Source organism: Terrapene carolina, unplaced genomic scaffold (genome assembly GCF_002925995.2).
Source record: "Terrapene carolina triunguis isolate 2854851 unplaced genomic scaffold, T_m_triunguis-2.0 Scaffold113, whole genome shotgun sequence".
In the NCBI taxonomy this organism is placed as follows: Eukaryota; Metazoa; Chordata; order Testudines; family Emydidae; genus Terrapene; species Terrapene triunguis.
In genome coordinates, this window is record NW_020664464.1 from 22,643,644 (window position 1) to 22,668,004 (window position 24,361).

Genomic DNA, 24,361 nt, shown 5'->3' on the forward strand with positions numbered 1-24,361 from the left:
TATCAGCATCCCCACACTGACCCATCCCCCCACCGCAGGTGACCAGAAGAGAAGGGGACTATTTATGCCTACATCTGTGCAGTAGAAGCTCTCTCTTCAGCTGCACCAGGCTGAGCAGCACCCAAATAAGAAGCATGGATTTAGTAATGCAAACGGCAACGTGCCCAGTTGGCAAACAGGGATCTTATAGTACACATACAGTTATAACTAGTGCTACAAGATATGTGGATCAGAATAGCAACAGCAGATTTCCACAGATCAGTGACAGAGCTAGTTAGTGAACATTTTAGGACTCTGGATACTCATACAATACGAACTATATGATCTAAACACTTGGTGGCATCTTTCAAACTGTAAATAAAAATCACACTATATCAGGGGTTCTCAAATTGGGGGTCGGGACCCCTCAGGGGGTCAGGAGGTTATTACATGGGGTGGGGGGGTCGCGACCTGTCAGCCTCCACCCCAAACCCTGCTTTGCCTCCAGCATTTATAATGGTGTTAAATATATAAAAACGTGTTTTTAAATTTATAAGGGGCGGGGTCACACTCAGCAGCTTGCTATGTGAAAGGGGTCACCAATACAAAAGTTTGAGAACCACTGCACTATATCTATAATGGCTAACCAATTTTTTTTCTGGTTGAGACAAAACCTTTACATTTTCTAAGGTACATAGAACTATGCCTTACCAGTGCAGGGCTGTAACATCTCTAAGAAAATATACATCCCCAAATCAGTAAAATATGTTTTCTTATGAAGAATCCAGAGAGAAACTGGAACACGCACTTGCTTCTGACCTTGGCAACATTATGTCTAGACAGCAACTAGACACCCATGCTTGGGCTGCAGCATGTTTCACTGCTGTGTAGATATCTGTACCTGCAAGGTGAGAGGGTCCCAGAGCTCGGGCTCCAGGCTGAGCTGGAAGTCTACACAGCAATGAAACAGCCCTGCAGCCACAGCCCAAGTCAGCTGGCATGGGCCAGCTGTGGATTGTTCTTTGCTGTGTAGACAGACCATAAGTTTCTCTATTCTGTTTTTTACTGTCAGTGGGGTTGGGGGAGGAAGCTCTCTGTTTATGAACGCAACCACAGAAAGGTGAATAGTAAACTGAGTTGACCCACAGTGAAAAGGCAATCATCAGACTAATAAAACTTGTTAAAAGCTAAAAGCTTTACCATCTGCAGAGTCTCCCTTCACATCATTTGGACAGCTGCCTGATACCATATCAAACTAGCACACTGCCTATTTAACAGGCATTCTGTGGTAGCCCATATTTTCTGGCACTTTTACAAGCCTAAGACACTTCCTAAATATTTTTCAACCAAAGTAATACAGCAGTTTATATTATTTGAGATGAAGCTGATGTAATTTCTCATCTCTTCAATTATTCTGTAACTACATCTTACTAAACAAGTTCCCATGAAGAGACAATCAGAAAGGATACTACCTACTTATTTGTTTTCTATCATTTTTTATTGAACTTCTGGAATGTTTTCAGAACAGGTTCATGCAACAAGTAAAACAAATTAAAGTAGGGAAGGGCTCAAATATTCCAATTTATGGAAGAGAGAGATGAACTGGCCTGATTGTTTAGCCATATTTTGTCCCCAACTCAAAGAAAAACATGTTGAGGTTGGAAAAGTCTTTTATTTATTTATAGCTATTTTCTTTTTCAATTCTTTGCTTCTGGCTAACATTGGAAGTGGAAATTCCAAAAACCTCAAAAAAACTGTTCATGTGATATTATTGCCCTGAGAAGTAGCAGTAATTATAGCAACCCTTGCAAGAAAGTGTGCAGTAGTGAGTTTTGCAGTCCAAATTTCTGGATGCTAGAGGCTTGGATAGGTCAGATAAGTTATTGAAACCAAACCTCTAACTGGTTGGGGTTTGTCCAGTCACAGCTCTTGGTTGTACCGTGGCAAATGGATTAAAACATACCAGGCTAAATTATATCTCTTCAGACACAAGGCAGTCTAAAATGGGGAAAAGCATGTGAATGCCTAAGTGCTGCAGAAGTAGCCTCTGTAAGACAAAATGCTCCTGAGTGCTGGTGAGGAATAGTGCATTTGCTATTTGCTTTAAAAAACAAAACAAATGCCTTCTGGCATTTGCTAGTAGGCACAGGTGGTGAGGACATGGCCACAACACAGCTGTACTCTGACCTCTCTACAATTCTGAGGCTCTCTGGCCTCAGCATTCCCAGAGCACAAATACCCAAACTCTGTTTGCCTCTAGGAGAAAAGAACTGAAGATGGAAATCCTCAACCTGCTGAAATTCACATGGAAGCAGCCATCTTCTAGCCCACATTTCTTGATTTAGACTGTGATTTGATTTTCTATGTATCAAAGGTTGAGAAGCTTTGGGTTATTATTATAGGACACTTGAGATTGACTTTTTCTTCCAGTAGGAATCTCTTACCATAATGTAGATCTGAGGTTTACGTCTCTTTGCCAAATCAATAATGTTTACTCCATTGTAATAAAGGTTTTCAAAACACCCATGAAAATTCTTGCGTGGTAATGTCCCTGATTTTCCAGGCACTGGGATCCCTCCAAAGCTGAGCTTAGAAAGAGAAGAGAAATCAATAATACTATTAAATAATTTTCTGAAAATCTGCTTGCAAAGCTGACGATAAATTTTAACAACAGTATAGCAGCAGCAGACAGAAACTGGCCAATTGTGAATCAATCTATTTTTTTAGCTCTTTGCTGTCATCAAATCTATTAGCTTAAGATATAGGTTAACAAAATGTAGACCATATACAAATATGTATGCATTAAAAAATAATTTAACCTTAGAACCTTTATTTTCCTGAAGAGGCTCTTTCAGGAGTTTTAGGTAAAAAAAAAAAAACATGCCAAGAAAAAGTATATTACTTTCATAACTCAGAAAACCTTTACATTTTGAAAGTAAATGGGACATATAGCAAACAGCAGGAGTTCTCAAACTTTTTCATAGCGTGAATTATATTTTAATATAGAGATTATTTCTTGGCCAGTTTATCCTTCCATTTTTGATCTTGTAACAACTACAGCGATCATTTACATTGAAAAGTAATATTAGAAACACGTTTATGCATTTTTAGCCAACTTAATGAAAAAAAGTATTTTATCACACTGTCCGCTAAAACTCTTCATTTTGGGATAGATCCTACATGGTGCTGAGCACTCTGGCTTTGATCCAATGAACTTAAGCATGCATAGGCTTAACTTTAAGCATCTGAATGGTCCAGTTGAAGGAATAGGATATTCAGTGCTTAAATTTAAGTATGTGCTTAAGCACCTTGCTGGATTCAGGCCAGAGTGTTCAGCACTTAACAGGATCAAAGCCCTTTATCTCCCCCATTCATCTGTTTTGCTTCTCTCAACTGAAAATAGGAGGGGAGCCAGCACTATGTGATCAGCCAGCACTCCACAGAACTGCTCCAGGGACCAGTGTTTGAAAATCTCTGCAGTACATTATACACACTCCTTTAGAAAAACCTGTAATTTGCAGAAATGAGAATGATGTGAGGCTCAGATGCTTGTTCATTGTGCAATTTCTAGATTTGTGGTAAATGGAACTTTAAAACTAAACATTTCAGAGATGTACCTTGTCAAGTGGATTTTCTTTGACCACACCTTGTGGTGTGATTTTTGGGATATGTCTGTACAGGATTTTGGATGTTACTAGAAACCACCATAAAAATAATAATGAATATAGAATCAAAAAGATGATCTGTGGACACAGTTTTGACGTTATTGACAAACTGTGACCATATAGATCATTGTTGCAACCAGGGTCCTATGGTTACACCAGTTCTTGTACAGAGGAAGCCCAGTGGGGTGTCTATGGAAAGGTTGTAGTTTGCTGGTTATGATTATGCGGTCTGTATGTGTGTATCATTTTTGTATCTGAAGTTATGAATATTGGCTATGTATTTGTTTGATTCTAAGTAGCCTCAGTGAAGCATTTGGTCAGCTTCTTGAGAAAGGGCACTTACTGAGAATAGTCCTATCAAGAAACACTTAACTGGCAATGGACTTTGGGAGACACCAAGCCACATCTGAGCTTTCCTGGGAACGTTCAAACTCACATGTAAACAATGGTGTCGGCCTGCAAAAAGCTGTATCATCCATAGACGTGTGACTTGCCCATGTGGCTACAGACTCCATCTTGTTGCTGTGATTTAGCACAGGAGAACAAAGGGGTTTCTGCCCACATGAGAGAGAATATAAAAGGCCCTGGAAATCCCTTCATTTTGTCTTAAGATTGCTCAAAAGATAGCCTCTCCACCCCAAAGAGATGCCTGAAAGAAACTGGAACAAAGGACAGTAACTCCAGGGGTGTGAGTGATTGCTGGACCCAGACTAGGAAGGAGTGTAGTCTGTGAAAAAAAGCTCATTGGAGCATCTCTGAGGGTGAAATTTACCTGCATTTAGTTTCCTATGGTATTAGAGTTAGACTTGAGTGTTTTTGTTTTATTTTGCTTGGTAATTTACGTTGTTCTGTCTGTTATTACTTGGAACCACTTAAATTCTACTTTTTACATTTAATAAAATCACTTTTTGCCTATTAATTAAACCAGAGCAAGTAATTAATTCCTGGGGGAGCAAACAGCTGTGCATCTCTCTCTATCAGTGTTATATAGGGCAAACAATTTATGAGTTTACCCTGTATAAGCTTTATACAGAGTAAAATTGATTTATTTGGGGTTTGGATCCCATTGGGAACTGGGTGTCTGGGTGCTAGAGACAGGAGCACTTAAATCTGCAGCTTTGGGGGACATGGTTCAGACCTGAGTCTGTGTTTGCAGCAGGCTAGTGTTTCTGGATCAACAAGATAGGATACTGAAGGCCCAAGCTGCCAGGGAAAATGGGCTCAGAGGTAGTCTCAGCACATCAGGTGGCAGTCCCAACAGGATCTCTGTGACCCAACCCGTCACTGCAGTGTCCTGTAAGGTTTTGCAAAAGTATGGTAAGAAAACATTTCTCTGATCCATTCCTTCCAAATATAAACTTCACCAAAATTTGAATTACTACAAAATTCCCTAAACAGTTCTGTTCCCTGCACTTACATAACAAAGGTAATAAATGTAATACATGAAAGGTAATTTTCACACCTCATAATCAAGGTCCAAATAATTGAGTTCCCCCTTTGCATGAAAATGATGACTATGTTTATCCACTGTAAAATTTACTTGATTGTTAAAGTGTTCAATGAGGACTGAATGCCAGTGCTGATCATCCAAAAGGCTGCCCAGGGTAATATTAGCAGAATGAATTTTAGCATCACCTTGAGATGAGAAAAAGAACAAACTGTGAGATTCATTTTATAAAAGAATATGGATATTTAAACAGGCTCCTAGCTTATGGCATACAATAGGTTAAAATAAGCTTAATATACAGGGATTTTTGACACAAAATCTAATGGGTGCAGCAAGACTGTACACCCCATAGCCATTACCTAAATTAATGAATAATGAAAGTTTTCCTTTTACTAATTCCAGTGTAATGTGATCTCCATTCTGTCCTCCTCTGTGCAGTAGAATCCCATCACTCTGCATTGTTTTAAACTTCAGAGAAATCACATCTTTCAGGGCAGTCATGGATTTTTGATTGAATCTGTAGAGCAGGCAACTTTTCCCATCAAAATCAGCCACCTCAGACCCTAGCAATAAAGGAATTAAAGATAACTTGTAATCGTATGTTTAGACAACAAGGGGTTTACTTTGCTTCATAGTGCATGGATGAAGTGTGAAGGAAGCCTTCCCCTCCCCACCCCACTACACACCAACTCAGGACCCCGTTAAAATGGCACTCCTTGTTCTCCCGAGTGCCAGGACTTCTCCAGACTTGCAACATTGCTGGCACTAGACTCCCCAGAGTGAGTGGCTCCGAGGGGGCATAGCCTCTAAACACTTCTGTTACTTAAAGTACACTCTGAAGCTTGCCAAAAGGTAGCACTGCAGCCTTGTGACCTGGAAGTTTTGGGTCTAATTCTGATCTCATAGTATTCTGACACCAGTGCAATTCTATTAAGTTCAATGCAATTGCTCCTGCTTTATACCAGTGTGAGAGGAGCATTAAGCCCATTATGTCTTACTGAGTGAGGGACAGGACTTTCAAGCTACCCCGACGTGGACTATAACTTTAAGCCACTATTAAGGGCAATCTGTGTGGTTTTATATTCATTTAAATTAATATTAGTTCATTTTATTCTGGAAAATGAATAAAGTTGATATTAGGAAAGAAAACCCATTAATTATGATGTAGTCAGTCAGCCCTGGTTCTCTTCTCACCTAGTGTAACTCCACTGACATCAAAAGAAATACTCTTTTTCTACACCAGTGAGATGAGTATCAGGCCATTTAGATTTAGAACTAGAAAAAGGAGCTTTGCTATAGCCCATTGGTCATCTGTTTCTCAATATGAGAAATATTTTGCTAGAAATGGAAACATCTTGGATACATAAGAGGTCATTAGAAATTCATACTATAATACACGAAAGAAAGCAAATGCTCTCTAAATTTAACAGATAAAGAACACAGTGACAGTAGGGAGATGCATGTTTTTATGTTTTTTCAGTTATTTTGTTTTACGTTTATAGTCTCAGTGACTTATTATAACAGGCGCATTATTGCAGCTGTGTGACAGCTGCCCCAATGAAGTCTACTTTCTGTCTTGTAGAAATGTTTTATCTCGTCTCTTTCAAGGTCACATACATTCACTTCACCTGAAAAAAAGGTGATTTTAGACCAATAATATATAAAAGAATATCTGTCAAAATCAGTTGTATATTGAACAAGACAGACATGAAGGAACTGATATCACCAAGAAAAGCTCTTAGAATATTCACACCTCATAAGTAAAGAAGAAAAAGGTAATTGTCCTTGAAAGATACATTTGTGAAATAAATGAAGATGTAAAGGGCACCCAATAAAATATTAAGTTACTTTTCAACTGACTGACTGACTTCTTCCAAGTCACTGGAAACACATTATCTATTTACTAACTTTATTTAATTTGACCAAAAAAATTGCTCCACATTGTGGCATAAAAATGAACTCAATTTAAATTATCCATAGTATTTAAAGTTAGCCATTTATTTTCACCACTCAAAAATCCTTGTCAATTTAATGCAGCTATGTTTTGAGAATGTAGTCTGTTGATTTTCTCCACATCTTGTTAATGTACTTTGTTCTTATGAAGAATTCATTTACCAAGTGCACAATGAATATGCATTACATTCTGCCTAAAGAGCATCTTCATTTGACTATTGTCCTTTGTTATTCCACTGAATAAATGTTGAAAGGAAAAACATAAATCCATGGCAAATACAAACGATGTGCTTTATGTTTATTAGATTGCAATAAACAAGTAGGAGTGTCAATAAAACAGGGCTTTTTTTTTTTTAAGCTTTCACAAATGTAACAATGCAGTTAAAACACTCATTAGACATATCCTTAACAGGCACTGACAATAGTGTGCTTTCATTATTGGTACACGCATGTATTGGTATTAGCTGTTGACCAAGCTGAGCAACAGAGGAAGAATAATGTATATTCCTGCTCTCCAAAAACACTTCACTATTCACAATGAGCTTAACGCTGTAGTGCAGTGGATCTCAAACTTTTTTACTGGTGAACCCTTTCACATAGCAAGTCTCTGAGTGCGACCCCCCTTATGAATTAAAAACACTTTTTTATATATTTAACACCATTATAAATGCTGGAGGCAAAGCGGAGCTTGGGGTGGAGGTTGACAGCTCGCGACCCCCCATGTAATAACCTCGCAACCCCCTGAGGGGTCCTGATCCCCTGTTTGAGAACCCCTGCTGTAGTGCTTCCTCAGTCCTTACTTGGGAAAAAAACCTTTAATATGAATGAGTGAAGACTGTGAAAAGAATGTGTCTGACGAAGTGGGTATTCACCCACTAAAGCTTATGCTCCAATACTTCTGTTAGTCTATAAGGTGCCACAGGACTCTGTTGCTTTTTACAGATCCAGACTAACAGGCTACCCCTCTGGTACTGTGAAAAGAATGTAACTATTGATCATAGACATTAACAACATTCTTGTGCATCTACCATTTTTACCATCAATTCATTCCCACCAAAGTGTGAGGAACAAGGGTAGGAAGAGAAAGAGAGGACAAAATGCATACTGGTTATCAGGGTAGAAGTTTATGATTCTAATTAACAAAGTGTTACTACATTTTCCCCCTTTATTATAGTCATTAACTCATATTTCAGTGAATTTGTTACCTGAACATCAGTCTCAGTGGGTTTCTTCTTCTGCCCTTCAAGTAAAAATATTATAAGAAAGGTAAATGAAAATGCTGATTCACTTTGTGACCGCAAATCTTTTAATTATCATTTTTCACAAAGTCAAAACACAGGCATGTTTTCAGAATTATTTAGTCCAAAACTTAGCTATACCCCCGAAGATACATAAGTCCCAAAATACAGCAGAGCTGTCATAAATCACAGAATGCTGTAGCTCCCTGCATACCACAGAATCAAATTTTTCAATGGTTCTCAACCAGAAAGTAGAGAAGTTTTTGATAAAGCTAGTCAAAGTATTAGTTGCAAACAACAGGTTTGAGTTTTGCAAATTTGTTCATTGTTTGAAGTTGTCCAATGAACACTCCATAGAAACAAATTTCAAACTCTATTCACTGCATGTATTCCTTAATCGTTATCACTTTATTTATATGTATTGTTCCTGGTTGGATAATTGTCATTGTTAAAGAGAAGGAAATGAAGATCAAGTCACTAGGCCTCTGTTTCTTTTAAGGAGAGAGGATGGGAACAGTTTATGGAGTTAGGAGGAGCTAGGTTTGCCACTTGAATCAGGCCTTGCATGAAACAAAACAGCTGGAGAAATTAGGTTACTGTAATATCATAGATAATGGGCCACATTTAAAAATATAGTTTTGTCATCACATTTGCACAGAGTTCTTGCAAGTGTATATATTATCCTAGCTGTACAGATTGTGGACAGACCTTTGTCCAGCTTACTTAATTGTTCCAAGGATTTTGTGTAGCCCTAGTATAAAGGGGGTCGTCACAAACCCTTTGCTGCAATCACTTAACAGTAGTAGTGCCAGGGCTCTGGCCTGGAGGTTTTCAGATCACAGTCCCCATGATGTTATGTTGCTGCTAAGTATTGTCTCCCATCTTAATTAATGTGTCTACCAGGAACATTTCTTGAATTTACTAGTGTCCATTTTTTAAATTCTGTTTTTATAGAACACAGCCATTGTCACAAACCTTTTAGAAATTGTAACAAAAGTGTATGTGTCTGGTCCCATTTAGGAAGGGGATGGTTGGATCTCTATAATGTCCTCCAAGTCAGGGAAACATTTCAACTCATCTGTCCTTCTGTTGTGTGAAATATGAATTGTTTGTAGCTGCATTTACTGGTCATCCTCAGATGGACTGAGCAAGAGAGGTAGTAGTTGAGGGGAAAAAAGGAGTCTGCCAAAGAGACACATTTAGGCTTCATGCAGCTGCCAGGGGTCAATTCTAACACTGACACTGGCAGCATAGCTTCATCCTCACAATCTGACATTTCAGCTAGTGACAAAACACAGGAAACTGCTGCAGAGATGTATCTGTCTAATTTGCACACTTTGAATAGGAAGAACAAGCAGCCAGGAGCTGAGAGGCATTTTTTTTGTAAATACAGAGGATATGTTGCCCAATCACAGCATGATGCAGATGAGGTCAATATATCTGGGGAAGAGTATTCATCTGCAGCTGGCAAATACATTTTTTCTTCTTCTGAGAAAGAAAAAAAATGCCAGTTACACTTAAGGAGAATGAAACGGAGGAACTTGGCAGAGACAGCAGGGAAAAAAAAACCAGAACATGGAGAACAATACTATGGAGGGACTCTTTTATTCATATAATACATATTAAAATATTAAAATTAATAATCTATAATTTCATAATTTATTATTGCTATTTGTGTTGCAGTAGTCCGTTAGAGACCAAGCAGGTCAGGGCTGCTTTGTACTAGGTACTGTAGAGAAAATGACAGTGCCTGTCCAAAAAAACTTATACTCTAAAACATGCTGTGTGGAAAATTTACAACAACTGCCTCACTTATATGGATCTCTTTTCTGGAGATCATTTACTTCAGTTAGTTGATAAGCTGAAGCCACCATAGCATGAGAGAGATCGAGGATACTAGCCATCAGTACTTGGGAGCTGTCACTTGGACGACAGATAATACACCAGATAATTTAGAATTAGTGCTAGCTATGATATGTGATATGCTATGTATATGTTTCCCCAAAAATATCGTTGCTGGTGCATATGATTACATGGAAGATGTACTTAGGGGTGTCTGGCCTTCTCTGAAATCCAGTGTAGAAAATTGTACAGAGGGGGATCAGTTGGGCTACAGCAAGATTTTCGAGCAAAATTAAACCTATTGCTGTGCAAAAATGCATGCAACAGGTGGATTTTGATTTCATGTACCTGGAACAGCATTATACTGCATGGAAGAGAAAGATGTGAGACCTTACAAAAGAAACGACTACTCCCACTTCCAGACATATACCCACAGACGTAGAAACATGATTAATCAGTAAACTTTTCTTACTAACATAATCTGGGGGCCTTTGGAATGTTCTCTTTAAATAAGTGAAAGTGATTTTTTTTTTTTTTGCATAGAAGCGTTAAGTGTCCATGCTACAGAATTCAACAACTAAATATTCTATGGTTTCATGTTGTGAGCTGCATGTGCTCTCAGGTTTTGGAGTACCTCTGAAAAGAGGAGATGAAGAACAATTATATTGGGCATCATAGGTGACATTTGCTCATCTGCAGAGGGCCCGCACAAGGCTTATGCCGCACCTATATTGCACTTATAGAGCTAAAGTGAGACTTAAGTGGTGTATAGACTCTATATTGGCTCTCCCAGCAGGGATGGATTTCACCCTTTTTAGATGGTTAGCTCTTCAAAGCAGGGATCTTGTCTGCATATCTGTGCATAAAGCACCCATATTACCATACTCCCTCTATTCGCTGTATAAATCACAATTGCTAAAGGAGGTAAACATCATGCCAGTGAGGGTTGAAAGAGTGATTTAAATGGATCTACACTGATTTATACCAGTGGAGGAGCTAGCCTATGGTTTTCACATATTAATCCAATAGTCCATCTTGAATGAGTTGCTACCGTGGAAGGTTATACATGTCTCCAGAGTGTCAAGACAAAACAACATCCTGTAACTCAGTTATTAGCTAGCAGTACTGATCAAAAAATGAATAGGTCACATCACTTTACCCAAGAACCATCAGAGTGATATCCAAAATGGCAAATGGTGGCATACTATTTTTGTTACCTACATATTTCTGCAATGTTTAATGATGATGGGGCAAATCCTACTCTTAAATACATTGGTGTAAATGTAGAGTAACTCACTGAGTTCAAGAGAATCACTCTAGATTTCATGTGGTTGTAGAATTTGGGAAAATATCAATCTAATTGAGAAGTAAATATTCTATGAAAAATAGTATACGCTAACACTGAATGTTGCATAATATGATATATATGATTTCCAGAGTGGGAATGGAACTATAACAAGGGAATGGAGAATTAACATAAGGCTGTAACTGGGGAATGTAAATACAATGTAATTTAATGACTGAGGAATCATTATTTTGGGCATTATTTCAGAATCTATAGAAGGTGGAGGTGTTCAGCACTTTGCTGAATACAGAAAGAGAATATTTGATTATAAGGTTTGATGTAAAAGATTTATTGTCATGAGTTTGAGACAGTTGCATTAATTATGATTAATGATGCCATTGCAATAGTCAGGCGGGTGCAGTTGATCCCAAATGAGGACTAGTAAAACTCTTACCCCACATCATATAATCATATATTGTGTAAATACCAAATATGTTACTTATAAACCATTTTTAAAACGCTTTAGATTGCCATTTTTAAAATGGTATTGCATTCATATGTTAAAAGCAAGGATTGTACAGCAGTGTTAAAATGACAGAACAAGTGGAAAATCCCAACCACAGCAGATAAATGTTGTTTTGTGTGTGTAGACTGAGCTTTTCTTTTTCTTTAAGCTAACTGTCTCTGATTAAAAAAAATCCTGCCAGTTTTTCTTTTTAATGTATTCTCCCATTTTTCAGAGTATAGGAGCACAAATGCTGCCTGGTTCCTTGTAATTTACCCATTGCTCCTGTTTTTCTTGAGTTGGGAGAGGGTGTGTTAATACTTGATTAGAACTTATTTATATTAATAACGTTTTAAATGTATTATGTTTCTTTATATTTATAAAGTGAAGTTTCAACACCAAACATATTGTGCGTGAGACTCTTATGTTCCAATAACTGCTTGCCCATAAGGCTGAAAGTTAATTGCAGTACACACACCCACACACATCATATAAAAAAGGTAATTTCACTTAAAATAAATTTAGGTTTAAGAAACTGAGAGCAATAATTCTAAGCTAGACATTAAAATCAACAAAATATCAAATGATATAAAATAATGCTTTGCAGTTCTGTGGGATGACCAATTAATCATTTAAGCCTAATAATATCTCTGTTAAGCAGGGTAGCAGTATTAAAACAGACTTATGGACACGTAAATTGAGGCACAGAGAAGCCAATAGATGTGTGCAAGGTAACAAAGTGAGTCAGTGGCAAAGCCAGAAATAGAATCTAATTGTCGCAACTCCCAGCTTGGAGCTGCTCCCTCATTTTACACAAGACACTGTAGCCTTATCTATAGCTATGGGTTACTTTAACTAATTATGCACCCCAAGGTGAGTGTTCTCACGTACTTTCAGCTGTGAGAGTTCAGCCCCAAGATTAACTACAGTAGCAAGTATCAGAGGGGTAGCCGTGTTAGTCTGTATCTGTAAAAAGCAACAGAGGGTCCTGTGGCACCTATAAGACTAACAGAAGTATTGGGAGCATAAGCTTTCGTGGGTAAGAACCTCACTTCTTCAGATGCAAGTCTACAGTAGCGAGGTTATCAATAGCAGGGGGAACCCCATAGTTAAAGTTAAGATTTTGTTACAGTTATCTTTAGTAAAAGTCAGAGACAGGTCATTGGCAATAAACAAAAATTCACGGAAGCCATGGTGGCTGATAGTTCTGGGCCCCCCGCCACGATCATGTCTGACAACTCTGTGGCCCCTGCTGCAGCCCCAGCGGCTCAGAACTCTGGAGTCCCTGCCCCCCTGCGGGGGCGGATGGCTCTGGGTCCCCACCGTCCCACGGGCTGGGAGCTCCAGGTGCCTGTAGCAGCTGGGAACTCTGGATTCCCCCACCGCCCACAGTACCTTGGAGCTCCAGGGCTGATGGCTGGGAGCTCTGGGTCCCCCTGCTGCCCGCCTAGGGTTGCCAACTTTCTACTCACACAAAACCGTACACCCTTGCCCTGCCCCCTGCCCCACCCCTCCTCCAAGGCCCTGCCCATGCCCCACTACATCGCCCCTCCCTTTGTCACTCGCTCTCCCCACCCTCACTCACTCGCTCATTTTCACTGGGCTGGCTCAGGGGGTTGGGGTGAGGGAGGGAGTGAGGGGTCCAGCTGGGGGTGAGGGTTCTGAGGTGGGGCCAGGGATGAGGGGCTTGGGGTGCAGGAGGCATTGCCCTGGATTTGAGGGGTATGTATACCCCAGAATGTGATCAAGCTAATTGCAACCATATTATGTGCATTCAGCCACCCTAAATTAATAAAATAAAACACCACATAGTTAAGGGTTAATTTGGAGACAGGCTTTCAGAAGCCAGGTTAGATCTAGCCAGCAGTTTCTGCTAATCAGAATGGGAGGATGGGACAAACAAGTAAACAATTAAAACTAAAAACCTTAATGGTTAAAAAACCTTAAATCTAAACAACTCTAATATTAAAAAATTATTACAACTTTAAAATAATAATAATAATAATAATACAGTAGGGGTTATTATAACCTATGTATTTTATAAAAAATAATTATAAAAAAATAGCTAAAGCAGTCCTCTGAAGCCATTTAAAAAAAAAGTTTCCCCCAATATCCTTTCTCCCCCCTGGGTGAGCAACTGGGCACTGCAAACCAGCTGTTAATTACTCAATATCTTTCCAGATACTAGGTAAATATCTGGGATATTCTAACTCTATTGCTTATGTTTGTGGATGCTTAAATCTAATAAACTGAAGTTTTAAATAAAGCACACTTCCTTGCATAAATCTTATCGGACGGAAGTGCTGTAGTTCCTGTTAATTTATTCCTTACACTGCCTGAAGTAAAATAGTTAAGTTGCCCTTGTTGGGGGTTCTGAAAATCCAGGGTAACAGAGCGGGCTTTGGGCTGGGGGGTGAGGGATTCAGAGTATGGGAGGGGGTTCTGGGCTGAGGCAGGGGGTTGGGGTGTGCGAGGGGGTACGGGCTCTGGGCTGGGGCCAGGGTTGAGGGATTTGGGGTGAAGGAGGGGGCTCCAGGCTGGGGCAGGTTCAGAGTGCGGGAGGGGGCTTTTGGCTGGGGCAGGAGGTTGGGGTGCAGGGGTGAGGGCTCCGTCTGGGGGTGCAGACTCTGGGGTGGGACCAGGGATGAGGGTTTGGGGTGCAGGAGGGAGCTCTGGGCTGGGACCGAGGGGTTCGGAAGGCGGAAGTGGGATTAGGGCTGTAGCAGGGGCATGGGGGGGTGAGGGCTCCAGCATGGGCCTGGGAGTGCAGGAGAATGCTCCAGGTTGGGACCGAGGGGTTCAGAGGGCAAGAGGGGGATCAGGGCTGGGGAAGGGGATTGGGGCACAGGAGGCGGTCAGGGGTGCAGGCTCCGGGGCAGTGCTTACCTCAAGGAGATCCCAGAAGCAGCAGCATTTTCCTCCTCCCAAATCCTCTGCAGGCTGCCCCGTCTGCAGCTGCTGCCCCTGCAGCTCCCACTGGCCACGGTTCCCAGCTAATGGGAGCTGCGGAACCTGTGCTTGAGTTGGGAGCAGCGTGCAGAGCCCTCTGGCTGCCCCTATGTGTAGGACTGCAGGGGGGACATGCCTCTGCTTCTGGGAGCCACGCAGAGCCACGGCAGGGAGCTTGCCTTAGCCCCGCTGCACCGCCAATCGGACTTTTACGGCCCGGTCAGCAGTGCTGACCGGAGCGGCCAGGGTCCCTTTTCGACCAGGCGTTCTGGACACCTGTCAACCCTATGCCTATGTTGGCTGAGTGCTCCTGGTCCCCTTGCTGCTTATGGTGGCTCCAAGCTTCAGGGCCCCCACCAGCTGACAGCTCTGGCCCCGCCACCCTGGGGATCAAGCAGAAAATGTCATGCAGGTCTCTGAAAATCATGGAATCTGTGACTTCTGTGACCTCCATGACATAATCTTATCCCTACCCATGGTGCACAACAGACTATGGTGATCTTTCTACAATATTTACTTTTATTAGCCAACCAAACAACAATACACACACTGCAATCTGTTAAAGGAGAGAGAGAGCAATACAGTACACATAGTATTTGCATTATTTACAGCATGCCTTGCAGAAAAACCTGAAGTGTTTGTCATCATTCACACCATCATCAGCACCACCTGTGGTTATCATCGTGGTGTCTCCCACACCATGGCATGCAGGCTAGGATACAGCTTTTGTAATGTGTTAAGCTTACACCAACTGGGGTTCAACTCCTTTTCCTTATTTGAACACCTACACCTCACTACTTTTGGGGTGTCCTTTGTTATTTTCCTTTTACTTATTAACATTTCATAGAATCATAGAAGATTAGGGTTGGAAGAGACCTCAGAAGGTCATCTAGTCCAAGCCCCTGCTCAAAGCTGGACCAACACCAACTAAATCATCCCAGCCAGGGCTTTGTCAAGCCGGGCCTTAAAAACCTCTAAGGATGGAGATTCCACCACCTCCCTAGGTAACCCATTCCACTGCTTCACCACCCTCCTAGTGAAATATTTATGTCACATTATCACCATTGTAATAGATAAGGAAGTCTAACATTTCACCCCAGCTATCAACAGTCATCTTGTGGGGTCTACTGATCTCTCATATTATTATTCAATACTCACCAATATTTTCAAAATATCAGCATATCATTAACATAGATACAAAGTCAGCAGGTTTATTAATTTACTTATCTAACTTATCTTAGCTTCTTTATCCTAAATCCTAAAGCCTAATTTGGCTAAGCTAAATATCTTACAAGCCTGAGTCCTGTAGGCCCTATTACAACATTAATTCTTATATTTTATATGTTTTTATGTTTTATTTTAAGAAATAGGATTTCTCTGGTAGTGTGATCACCCAGGGGAGACTTAGGAGGCAATGAAATCCCAGTGAAGAGTATGAGGACAATGTGGAACTCTCTTGGAGCTAGAATTGATAGCTGTCCACAGACTCAGGGAAAACAAGGCCCCCTCACTAGTCTGTGCCCAGTTTGAGTTGGGGACATTGAGTTTGCTGAGCCCTGTCCTAAGGCTCTCTCTCTCTCTTGTGACAAAGTTCCTCCTCTATCTTGGTGGGTCCTGCACTTATTGGCAGATTTTCTTGCCTCAGAGATTCACCATGGGGGTTGGGGAACAGCCCAGAGACCTTCCCCTCTGGAAGAATCCACAGTCCAGGTCAATTGAGAGGTTTGGGGGGAACCCAGGCTCGCCCTCTAATCTGGGTTCCAGCCCAGGGCCCTGTGGACTGCAGCTGTCTATAGTGCCTCCTGTAACAGCTACAACTCCCTGGGCTACTTCCCCATGGCCTCCTCCAAACACCTTCCTTGTTCTCACCACAGGACCTTCCTCCTGGTGTCTGATAACACTTGTGCTCTTCAGTCCTCCAACAGCACTCCCTCTCACTCCCGGCTCCTCACACTCGCACCACAAACTGAAGTGAGCTCCTTTTAAAACCCAGGTGCCCTGATTAGCCTGCCTTGATTGATTCTAGCAGCTTCTGCTTAATTGGCTCCAGGTGTCCTAATTAGCCTGCCTGCCTTAACTGGTTCTAGCAGGTTCCTGATTACTCTAGTGCAGCCCCTGCTCTGGTCACTCAGGGAACAGAAAACTACTCATCCAGTGACCAGTATATTTGCCCTCTACCAGACTCCTGTACCCCACTGGTCTGGGTCTGTCACACTTTGTTTCCAGGGCCTTCAAGAAAGAGAAATGGACAAGAAGAAGGAAGCCTTGAAGAAACAGCAAGCAAATAGGAGGAAAGAAAGTCACTGAAGGTGGAGGAGAAGGAAAGAGACTCTAGACAGAGTGAATGTCCATAGCAAAGGCTCAGGTTACATGAGACTAGTGAGCCTTTTAATACCTTCAGCAGTGTGACCTCTCTGTAATTAGAGTTCAGGTCTGTGCTCTTTTGGGCTCTTGGAATTCTGCTCCTTCAGCTAGCTAGTGAGAGTGACTCCCCTGTAATTAGGGTTCAAGTCACAGTTCTGTCGTTTATGGGGGATATTGAGCTCCTTGGAACCTTGAGCAGTGTGACCTCCCTGTAACTCAGGTCTCTGCCCTCTTTCCCTTTTGGCATTATGCTCTGTTGGCAGTCTAGTCAGCGTGATAACCCAGTAACAAGGGTCCAAGTCATGAGCCTCTCTCTTTTATGGGACAGATTGAGGGCTTTGGTACCTTGAGCTGTGTGGCCTCCCTGTAATTCAGGTATGGTTTCTGTCCTTCAGGCTCTTGGCATTAGGCCTCTGTAGCCAGCTAATGCTAATGGACCACCCTGTAATACAGGTGCAGGTTGAATCCCTTTCATTTAGAAGGGATTAGGGCTATCTCTGTGCCATTGGTACTGTGACTGGCTCGTAATTTGGGTTCAGGTCTCCACCCTCTTGCCCTTTTGGCTTTGTGGTCCATTGGCAGTCTAGCCAGTGTGAACCCCCTGTAACTAGGGTGTAGGTCGCATCTCTCTTGTTGATGGGGGCTTTAGAGCCAGTTTCATTCCATGGCCCATGTGACCACCCTGTAACCAAGGTTCAGATCTCTCCCCTTTTGTCTGTTGCAGTTATGCTTTTTCGTTCAGTTAGTCCAGGGGTCGGCAATGTTTGGCACATGGCTCGCCAGGATAAGCACCCTGGCTGGCTGGGCCAGTTTATTTACCTGCTGACGCAGCAGGTTTGGCCAATCGCGACCCCCACTGGCCGCGGTTCGCCATCCCGGGCCAATGAGGGTGGCGGGAAGCTGCGGCCAGCACATCCCTCGCCCGCGCCACTTCCCGCCACCCCCATTGGCCCGGAACAGCGAACCGCGGCCAGTGGGGGCCGCGATCGGCCGAACCTGCCGCGTCAGCAGGTAAATAAACTGGCCCGGCCCACCAGGGTGCTTACCCTGGCGAGCCGCGTGCCAAATGTTGCCGACCCCTGAGCTAGTCCAAGTGACTCCCCTGTAATTAGGGTAAAAGTTGCCATCCTCTTGCTTAGGTGAGAGACGTAGCTTTGAGCTGTTTGACCATCCTGTAATGAGGGTTCAGGTCAGACCTTTTGGCCTTTTGATATTATGCTCTTGTGGCTACCTAGTGAAAGGGACTACCCTGTAATGAGGGTGCAAGTCACGTGGCTATGGCTTATGGGGGATATTGAGCTGATTGGAACCCTAAGCAGTGAACTCCCTGTAATGAGGGCTCAGGTCTCTGTTGGCAGTCCAGTCAGCATGACCCTGTAATTAGGGTGCGTGTCATGAGTTTCTCTCTTTTATGGGACATATTGAGGCCTTTGCTGCCTTGACCTGTGTGACCTCCCTGTAATTGAGGTTGCTTCCCTCCTTGACCTACATGGAGGATTGGGGGCATTTTAGTAATTTGGGCAGCGTGACCTCCCTGTAGCTAGGGATCCAGTCCCTGCCCTTTAATCTCTTTACATGATGCTATCGTAGCCCGCTGGTCAGAATGAGCATCCTGTACGTAGGGTACAAGTCTCATCAGTCACTATTTATCATGCCCCCTTCCCACTCAAATAAACTATGTCCAGAGTCCTGGCCCATTACACCCTTTGCCAGCTTGACTGCGATTATTCAGCCAAGCTTCATGATTTCTTTCCCACTTTGTTGTTGGAGACAAACTATTTTGCAGCAGTTTTAAAAGAAAAGATTCCTTTGGCAGTTTTGGCATCCATCAGTGTAAGTGTTCTTTTTGTCACTGCTCTTGTGATATATATCCACTATTTCACACTGTTCTTAGTGATCTTGCTGAATTCTGTATCAATAATTTTGAACTATGCTGTGTATGAGTTCTCATGGGGAAATTTGGAGATCTTGACTTTGGAGTAGGATTTTCTTGGTAATATTCCTTTGCCGTTTATCCTTCTTGGTACTGTGCTAATTTACGTAGCTCATCAGAGTTATTTCCCCTAAATTATATTGCAATTATATTGTAGTCACTATTTATAATTTCCCTCTTAAATGCTGGGCAAAGTTCTCGCTAAGCACTGCTTTGATGTTGCCTGTGATTTTTTCACCCCAGTTTTGCTTTCCAGAGATTGTGTCCATTTTAGTTCATTTGAAAAATCTTGAGTTTATTTGAATAAATTGATGTGTACAATCCTTTTGTCCTTTGATTTTGGAATTCATTTTTTACTGCTTTCAATCATTGTTTCTGGGTTTTGTTTTAAGAATTTTAAACTTCTTTGGAGTTTTGCTAAAAATTATCTTGCATACTCTTTCCAGCCTGATAGGGACAACTGGACAATAAGGAAGCCCCTGACTAAAAAGTAAGAAAAAAGAATGAAAAGGAACTACGGAAAAGTAGAGGGGAAATACATGCTGAGAGTATAATTATTGGAAATCCCCATAATTATGAGATACTTTCTAGCATAAATCATACAATAATCTCACACAGTGAGTAAAACTTAAACTAACTTAGTTCCCTACAGGAGTTTCTAAAGCAATATTAAGTGTTCCTTTTGTACCTCATAATAAATATAGTAAAAAACAACAACCTTTTTTTATTCTCTTCAGGTTTATAACAACACGCATCACTGTAGCATCTAAATTGGAAGGATAAATTCAACAAAATGACTAGCATCTCTCACCTATTAAATGCTGTTAAAAGGCAGTAGTATATAACAAACAATCTCAATTCACTAGTCATATTAAAGAAAATTGTTGATGAACCACAACACTAACGACTGAAGTTTCCTGCTGCATCCTTTCACTGTTTCTATAACTACTTTTATACACTGATGATACATCTTATCTAATAGCATGTTTAAAGGTCTTAGCAATCAGCCTAGAAATCATGCTTTGTACATCATACATTCACATTCTGGTTAAAAAGCAGGACAGGGCGTTTGGATTTAATTTATTAAAGTTAACCTTTACCATTCCTTCATAGCCACTTTGATGTCGTTATTTAGGAATCTGGGCTGCATGTTTTGCAAACAGTCATTTTGACATTCTTAATCTATTAGCTGTAGAAAGGTGTTCAAAGCTCAACCACCATTTGGAAAGAATATAAGAAAGAACTAAGATGCCTTGAGGCAACCCTACAGAGACCACTAAAGAACTTATATATTGCCATTGTACACACTATTTACACTTCTCCCGTCTCTCAGCCCATAAGAAAAAACTCTTTTAATACCAGAACAGTGCAATAGTTATGTGATGTGGAATTCAACTAAATTTCTACCTATTTTGAGATGCTGGCCAATTAGAAATTGTCACCAGAACTAGAGAATTTCCATCTAAATGTTGATTTCATCTTGATAAGTAACAAAATATTTCAAATGTATATTTTATTGAGGTGACTACTTGGTTTTAGATGAAATGGAACTTAAAAGTGAGAAGAGGATGCTGACAAGGATAGAGTCCTATGCTTTATTCATGAATAGTGGGAGAGAAAAAAGGACAACCTGTCACAAGACCCATTGAAGAAAAGGCCAGAGACAAAGAAGGAGAACCAGTAGAGAAAAGTAACACAAAAAACTAAGGGAAGACAAAATCAAGGAAAAGTTAGTGTCCAACAGGTGGCTTATAACCAACTATAACACATACTACTGATATTTGCAACCAGGGCCGGCTCTGGCTTTTTTGCTGCCCCTGGCAAAAAAGCCTCCGGCCGCCCTCCCCCCCCCCCGGGGGGGGGGGGCGCCGGGGGGGGGGGGGGGCGCCCCGCCGGGGCCCCCCGGCCCCCGCCCCGCGGAGCCCGGCGGCCGGAGTGCCGCGCCGCCGCCCCAAGCACAAGCTTGGTGGGCTGGTGCCTGGAGCCGGCCCTGTCTGCAACATGCTTGTAACTTCTATTAATCACATAATAATGCTGCACAAACTATTTATAAATGTACCCTTAATATAATCAATGACCTTGAAGTAGTATTGATTTATGGGGGAGTCCAAAATTTCTGCAGAGAAAATGCTTTCTGTGTAGCCGAGATCAATAATCTTCTAGGGGCCTTATGAGTCCAAATTAGTGAATATTTTTCCTTCTGAAGAGAGAACTACATTTATAAGGGAAGTATGTAACAATAGCAAATAGGAGTTTGGGGTGAACTAGCATTATTGAATTACATCCATCTACTTGATACTATTGAGCTTAAGATGTAAAGAGCTGGATACTAAGGAAAACATTGCTAGATGATGCAGCAATAGATAACATCTATGCATACAAATATTAAAATCAATAACATTCAGATAATTAAGCTGATAAATCTACTTCCATTTGCCGTTTAGGTAAAAAAAGGCAATGATTGATAGTAATTTCATTCAGATGATTCAGCAAATACTTACTATATGTGCAGCCGTATACCTCAATACGCATTCCAATTCTACCATTGGGATTCCAGTCCAAGGGGACAAAACGGAGAAATCTTGCTTTGATGGAATGTTGAAGCTTATTGTGCACAACACTGTCTGCATTTGTGTTTCCTGAAAAAGCCTAGAAAAAAAACAAAAAAGGATATCAATATCCATACTGCATATAGAAGTAAACAGAAGCATTATTGACCTACTTTTCATTTTAGGGCCTTACCCTACAAACACTTATGGATATGAGTAAATTTACTTATGTGGGTAGCCCCATTGAATTCCATGGAAATAGTCACATGAGCAAACTCACTCAGATGCTTAAGTGTTTTCAGGATCAAAAACTTAGTAATGTATCTATCCATCCAACTATTTATATCATGCTCACTTGAGTGCCTTCAATCTTTTACAGTTTAAGTAAATGAAACTGTTTTTTTTGTTTTGTTTTTTTTAAATCCCCTAAGAACTCTATGTTGTGATACCCTTATGCATCAGGGTATTATACCATCTAAAATTCCCTGTATATATCATGAATAGGTTATTATTATACTCTTCTCTACCTCAAAGGGAGTTTAAAATCCAATACCTTGTTGTACTTTGGCTGTGAACTATAGTAAAACCCAAGAATTACTGTTTCTAGAGAGAGAGAGCTCATCTTGCGAATAGGACTCTAGGTTGCCAGCTACTGGAAACAACTTTTTATAAAAAGAATTTAAATACAGCAATTTTGGAAAAAGAAAAACAAAATCTGCACTTGTACTTTATTTTATAGGTAAAGCTTGTATTGGCAACAATTTTTATTTCTTGTAAGCTGTACCATTGCTTTAGTTAATGAAAGAAAATAAGTGAAACCTCTCCTCTACTAAATATTACAAACTTAAGTATTTTAAAAACCAAAAAAATAAAGTCTGTTTTTGGAAGTGGATGCTTAGTTTAATTTTTTTTTATTACTGAGGTTTGTGATATAAAAACATGCAATGAAATATTCAAAACAGTTAAATTTTGGGTTTCTATGTTTGACAATTTAGACAGAGATTGCTATCCCTGAAATATGTTGGTTAACTGAAGCATAGCAAATAGGATACATTTCCATATGAGGACCACAGGAACATCTTAAATTTGAATGATCAGTACATCTCCATTTCCATTATGTTTTGATTGCCTAGGAGACATTTGCTATCACTGTATGCCATGGATTTGTTGTGACCGTAGAATGAGATTTTAAAAAGGAACATTATGGTTTATACTTCTCACCCCCTTTTCATTTTGAAGTGGAGGCAATTCATCATGAGTCTCCCTGGGGGGAGGGATAGCTCAGTGGTTTGAGCATTGGCCTGCTAAACCCAGGGTTATGAGTTCAATCCTTGAGGGGGCCCCTTGGGGATCTGGGGCAAAATCAGTACTTGGTCCTGCTAGTGAAGGCAGGGGGCTGGACTCGATGACCTTTCAAGGTCCCTTCCAGTTCTAGGAGATGGGATATCTCCATTAATTATAATTATAATTATAATTATAATTATAATTATTATAAAGATAAAGCTTCCCGCTTTCCCTCCCTCATCCTAGTGGAATTTCAAATTAATTGTTAGCTCAGAACATTGAGTATGAAGAAACAGCTAGTGAACAGGCTCATTAGAGCTAACCTATTAAGTCGGTAATAAGTAATGAGAGTCAGCAACTTTAAATATCTAAACCATTTGCAGCTTCATGCTTTATAATCTCACTTTCACAGTAGAAGGCAGAAACATTCTACAACAAACATAGGAGAATTGCCACTATTTTCAGTATGAGACCCTTCCTAAATTCTTGTCCCTTCGAATCGCAGTTGTAGTCACTAACAGATGTAACTGCTATTGAATGTGCCAATTAGTTTGTTGACTGAACCAGAACCCAAACCCCAGAAGTTTAAGTGCTATGCGCAAATTAAGTGTTCCATTAAGATTTCAATTTTTTCTAAGATTGTTTCTGGAAGGCATGCCTCTAGCAAAAATGAGTTCTTAAGTTTTGGATAAAGTATGAAATGCCTGATTTGTTACTTCAGGGGATACTTGAGCCATGTGCTCTTCATTTAAAATTAGGTTTCTGATAACAATAATCTAAAAGTGAAACATTCTCCTTTACACCACTCTAAATGGTCAGATTTGAAAATAAGATTTTCCAGCTATTTTACAACACTTTTAGCTGGAAAGAACGAATTCTAAAGTATATCAGTTGAGTCAAGTATTACATGTACCTCAACTGCTTGATGTTAAATATTTAAAAGATTAAAAATACTATCCGTGCCTGTTGTGAGCACTTTTCAGTTTGAAGAGAGAGAACAGAAATTAACTTCTGCACTCAGCCTGTTTCTCTTTATTGGTCTATAAGTGCTACATGACTGATCTGAAGCTTATGGAAGTCTTTTTAAGGAAGTTGTCATGCTCAACATGATGACAACATTCTTGATTCAGTAATGGGATACAATTTCTGTTTTACAATCCAGTCTTCCAAATATTTAAGCAAGTTAATAACTTTACTCATGTGTTTAACCGATTATATAAGAACATAAGAATGGCCATACTGGATCAGACCAATGGTCCTTCTAGCCCCATACCCTGTCCCCGACAGTAGCCAGTGCTAGATGCTTCACAGGGAATGAACAGAACAGGGCAATTTTGCATGATTCATCTTCTGTTGTCCAGTTCCAGC

The 24,361-nt window shown here is 40.7% G+C and overlaps 1 protein-coding gene across 1 annotated transcript in view; it reads right to left on the reverse strand.

Moving 5' to 3' along the window:
* Positions 1-24,361, reverse strand: part of LOC112112200 (contactin-associated protein-like 4) — a 308,184-nt gene that overhangs the window by 93,658 nt on the left and 190,165 nt on the right. The window contains exons 4-7 of the mRNA XM_024208012.2: positions 21,662-21,809; positions 5,451-5,654; positions 5,107-5,279; positions 2,424-2,567 (exon numbers count right to left, since the gene is read on the reverse strand). Of these exons, the coding sequence (XP_024063780.1) occupies positions 2,424-2,567; positions 5,107-5,279; positions 5,451-5,654; positions 21,662-21,809 (669 nt within the window). The remainder of the gene's footprint in view (positions 1-2,423; positions 2,568-5,106; positions 5,280-5,450; positions 5,655-21,661; positions 21,810-24,361) is intronic.